Raw genomic sequence first — 5,076 nt, 5'->3', positions numbered from 1 at the left:
TATAGCGTCTATATTTGTGTATATACATACTATTGTGTATTACATACTATTATGTACATTAGTATAATTTTTTCATATAAATCTTTATCTTATTCTAACTCTCTGAAAACGTTTTTTTTGCCTCCAAGAATTTTCTAAATAATAAAACAAAATTGAAAGAATATTATATACATAGCAAAGGTCTATAGTACATAAAGAAAGGGAAGAGTGTTTACAGGATCGGCAAAGCTAAAGCGTAAGCAAACGGCTTGGCGACTGTTTCGAGAGTGCCAGGTTACAGATACTCGGCTGTCAAGGACAAGTCTGTCCATTCATTCGTCCGTTCTTATGATCGATCATTCGTTCATTCATTTATTCGTCAATTGATTATTACTACATGTTATTTTTTATATACACAAATATTAATTTTATCAAAACACTTTAGATATTTTATTTCGGACTAATAACGAATTTGCTATTAAATGCAGTAAGCGCGTATCTAAAACCTCTAAATCAAGTGACTGTAATAAATGTCAAAATTCATTCCTAACTATATGCAAGTATAATATGATAATCCCCAAGACTTTTACTTGGCATATCTGATAGTACTATATGCTATATTACTAAACGATACAACGTTAATTATCGTGTTTTACTACTCGTATTTTCTTATTCTGTCGATTAGAAGCATCAAATCAATGTTCTAATTGCTATAGATATATAGTATAATATATTCATATCATAACGAGTAATTGATTACGTAATAAAATGTGATAAATGTTCACTCACCAGAGTCGTTGTACAACACTAAATATACTCACAGTTATATACTGGAAAAAATAATAAATAATTACATATTTAAATAATTAATAAATAATTTTACTCACCAGCTAATGTATGCTTCATTGCAAAATCCGTTAAAATCTTTATCATTCGTATCAGTTCTATCGAGGAAATAATGAATTATTGTGATTATATGTATAATTCTGGTAAAAGATGATTGGTCTTAATGGACACATACAGACATGTGCGCATTTACACAGTAAATTTCGAGGGAATTATATGTCATTGCGTGGATAAAATATCTATCTACGATGTCTATACATATCGCGACGTTCCTTAAATGCGGTGTTTTGTTTACTGTATATATATAATAAAATATTAAGTATTTTAATTAACTCAATTAATCTGTGGGAAATTTATTATACAAATAATATTATCATATATGAAATTTGTATTTATATAGCGCTGCATTAGTATATCGTATTTTTACCGACGTGATCCACCACAACAAGGTATGGTCGTACGAAGTTCACTTGACGAAACTATCTCTCATTCGACAATCGTATTGTCACACATCACATCGTATTATTGCGTTATATCGTATTCACTGACTTCTATCGCTGTAATCGTGATATAATAATAATCTCTTTTGACAACATTATATTTAATGAAAAGTTCTTACGTGATTCTCTTGAAAGATAATAAAAAGAATATAGGCATTATTTTCGCGTTTCTATGTATTCAAATTTGTACTCACTGCAACTGTACTAGTTTCAAACCAACATCAACGAAACCGTAGTAGTAGTGAACACTGGAGCAATTGATACATTCAGGAGATCATTCATCATTTTAATCAACACTTCCGTCACGATCTCATGCTGGGTTGCGTTCCAAAATTCAACTCTGTCAACTCGAGTATTATTTTATCCTTGTTGGTCATTAAATGTTAAATAAAGATAAAGGATACTCGGAGTTGACAAAGTCATGTTTTGGAACGCACCCTGACTGTGCACTTTTAACGGATAAAATTTACGAAGCGATAATTTTCACATTGCGTTTCGAACCAATACTTTCAAATGAGAATTATATGCTCTCTGCACGTTTTTCTAAGTAAATTATGATAATTAATTAACAACTTCATTTAACCAGTTTTTATAAATATTTAAAAATAAAAATACGTAAAAATAGAAAATTAAATGTAAAAAAGGCAGAGACAGAATTTTTTTTCTCATTTAAGCTTCAAATTAACACATCCATTCTATCTAAATAATTGTAACGATATTATTAGAAAAATGTATTAAAAAATTTATCGAATAGAATAACACTATATATATAATATAACAAATGATTTGTATAATTATAATAATCAGGATATCTTAGCAAATACTAATTAACAATGATATACTGTTAGTTATAATTTTCCATACAATATATATAGTAACAACTAATATATGTTATATAATTGTTATATTATAGTTATATTATCCAACAGAAAATTATATTCAACAATTTTGTTATTGTTGGTTTGCTAAGATTAATCATAGTAAAATTAATATGCAATAAAAATTAGTAACAATATTTTCAATTTTTTTACATTGATCATTGCAGAGATAAACTTTTTTTCCTAATCTTATCATAAATAACATGAGTAGTTCAAAATATTTACTTTTAAAATATTTACTTTTAAAGTAGTATTTTTTAAGTGAATATAACACTAAAAGAATTTTGATTGCTAAATGATCGCGTATATTTCACATGTATACTATATACACAGTTCATCGTAAGCTTTTAGTGATTTTTGCACTAATTGCTTATTGTTTTCTTCAGGAAATGAACTCGCAACTGCATGCTCTGACTTCAAGACTCGATCTATTCGACCAAAAATAAAGCACATTATGTACCTGTCTAAATATCCTTTTTTATACTCTAAAGAATAAACGATCAAGGATGTTTTCACAAACGCTGATCTTGTTCAACAATACACAATTTTATTCTGTTGTATCTTACAATAAAAGTGTATACAAACAGATTAAAGAGTAAGAAACCGTGAATCTCTCCGCACGGGCGGATGCATCAAACCGGGGATTGTATATTGTATTTCTATTTATCTTTTTCTCACACAAACAAATTTTACATCATCATCGAAATAATTAACGAAAATGTGCGTTGTAATAAGTTTTGCCAACAACTTTTATGAATATTATGCATGTTTACAATTTACGACGTTGCATCTATACATAAATCAAGTCAGTACAAAGCAAATATTACTCTAATCATTATATTATTTTAATTGTGGCACATAACATATCGTCTTTTTTCATATATGCATATTTACAATAATTTTTTTCAACAATAGTTAATGAAATAAAAGTTTAAATATATGAATACGAAAGGTTCACGAACCATTTATTATTTCATAAATTTATTATTTCATAAATTTTCAACGTGAGACCTATATCAATTAATGAATACATTCAGCAATAATATATAAAATAAATCTATTTTTAGATTTGTATGATAAATGCATTGCATTTGTAACTAAGAAAATTATTACTCATAAATGCTGAAATTACATACGATTTATGATAAAACCATATATAGTTTATATATTTATCATAAATAGAAAATATCAGAAAAACTGATTATATGTTCAGAAAATGACATCACATCAGAAATTTTTCAAAGACTTCACTACTTTGTAAATATACTTCTATATCTTTGATCATGGGATGTTTATAAAAGTGTTACTGATTTAATGAAATTAATATAATAAATAAAAATTGAATTATTTTTTAAAGTTTCAATTATACAAATAAACCTTTTTTTTTAACGTTTTAATTGAAAATTAAATTGTATTAATAAAAAATTAATACATTTGTTGTTTTTAGCAATTGTTTAAAATGAATATAAAAAATACGAATTTTGTCATGTTAAGTACAATATTACAACATTTCATTCGCAAAAATATATTTAAATTTTATGATGGAAAAAGCATTGATCTAACAAAAGTTATGTAATCTTACGTTTTACGAATATCTTAATGTTTTATAGACAGATTATTATAGACAGAAATAAAAAAAAAACAGACAGTATATTAAAACGAGAAATCCAGTCTGGAATCTGTATAGATCATTTAATCAAATTAACACGATCGTTTATAACAAGAATTGTATTTTTAACGAAACGATATGCCCTGATAACCATTAAAATCAGAAAGAAGTCGATGGTATTGTAGATTCTAAGATTACACGATCGTTCGACTGCATGTAAAGTGTGTAACATATAGTCCCCGATTTCCTTTGGATCCGCATTTTGAAAATGCATAGCCGCATATCATTTTTAACCGATGATTAGGCCACAACCTAATCTAAATTGCTGCTTGCTGTGATTGATCATACCACTGAGCGCGAATGAGAATGGCAACGGTTGTAATCTCTTTTCTAAGACTGCTCCTACTGTCCAAGTCGTATCTACGCTACCTATAATATACCAAAAATTAAATAAACATTATAGAATTAGATACAATTATAACATTCTTAACATAATTGTGAATACATACCTTTAAACACTAAATCTGCTTTAGGTAAATCGACTTGATAAGCAATTGTTGCTGTCGATTCTTGCATTCGTGCATTAATTTCTAACTCAACACCTACTTGTAATTGTTGACTAGCTCTTTGATGGAAACAAAGGTGACAAGCGGATGGACCTTGGAAAATAATTATTTAAAAAATAAAAAATCATATAAGAGTATCAGAACAATTTACAATACTATTATTACTTACTAATGCTACCGCTGAATGTAGAGTCACCAGTCGTATATCTCCCTGCAGCGGATAGTAATGCAATTTGTCCACCTGGCAAACCAGACCCACGTTGGTATGCAAGCTCACCACCTAATGCAAGCGATGGTGTTAAGCTTTGAAGATAATGTAAAACAAGAACACCTGAAAATATATTTATAATATTAACACAGATTACATATATATATTTATAATATTAACACAGATTACATATATATATTTTACAACACAGAAGTTTTTCATATTATCAACTTACCAGAACCATTAAGAACGTCTGGATTGCCTAATGTTAAAGAACAAGTATATGCATCCCCTCGATAATCAGCTGTCATTTGTACAGCAGTAAATTTATTTCTTTGCACTTGCGCTGCCAATTTTCCTTTTAGTCTCGAACCAAACTGATGAAGAATGTTGGCATTAAGATTTCCACTTGGATCAATATCACCCAATAATATAGGATATGCTTCTGTAGGTGAAATTTGTTTTGTACCAACATAAGTTGCACCAAATC

At 28.1% G+C, this 5,076-nt stretch overlaps 1 protein-coding gene across 1 annotated transcript in view; it reads right to left on the bottom strand.

The window, feature by feature from the left end:
* Window positions 1-3,957: 3,957 nt before the first annotated feature.
* The window catches only part of LOC108688951 (mitochondrial import receptor subunit TOM40 homolog 1), a 2,057-nt gene continuing 938 nt past the window's right edge, over window positions 3,958-5,076 (bottom strand). The window contains exons 3-6 of the mRNA XM_018195512.1: window positions 4,822-5,075; window positions 4,548-4,709; window positions 4,322-4,471; window positions 3,958-4,241 (exon numbers count right to left, since the gene is read on the bottom strand). Coding sequence (XP_018051001.1) covers window positions 4,102-4,241; window positions 4,322-4,471; window positions 4,548-4,709; window positions 4,822-5,075 — 706 coding nt within the window. The 3' untranslated portion in view covers window positions 3,958-4,101. The remainder of the gene's footprint in view (window positions 4,242-4,321; window positions 4,472-4,547; window positions 4,710-4,821; window position 5,076) is intronic.

This window comes from Atta colombica, unplaced genomic scaffold (assembly GCF_001594045.1).
Source record: "Atta colombica isolate Treedump-2 unplaced genomic scaffold, Acol1.0 scaffold250, whole genome shotgun sequence".
NCBI classification, from domain to species: Eukaryota; Metazoa; Arthropoda; class Insecta; order Hymenoptera; family Formicidae; genus Atta; species Atta colombica.
This window is presented reverse-complemented; position numbering and strand designations above follow the sequence as displayed.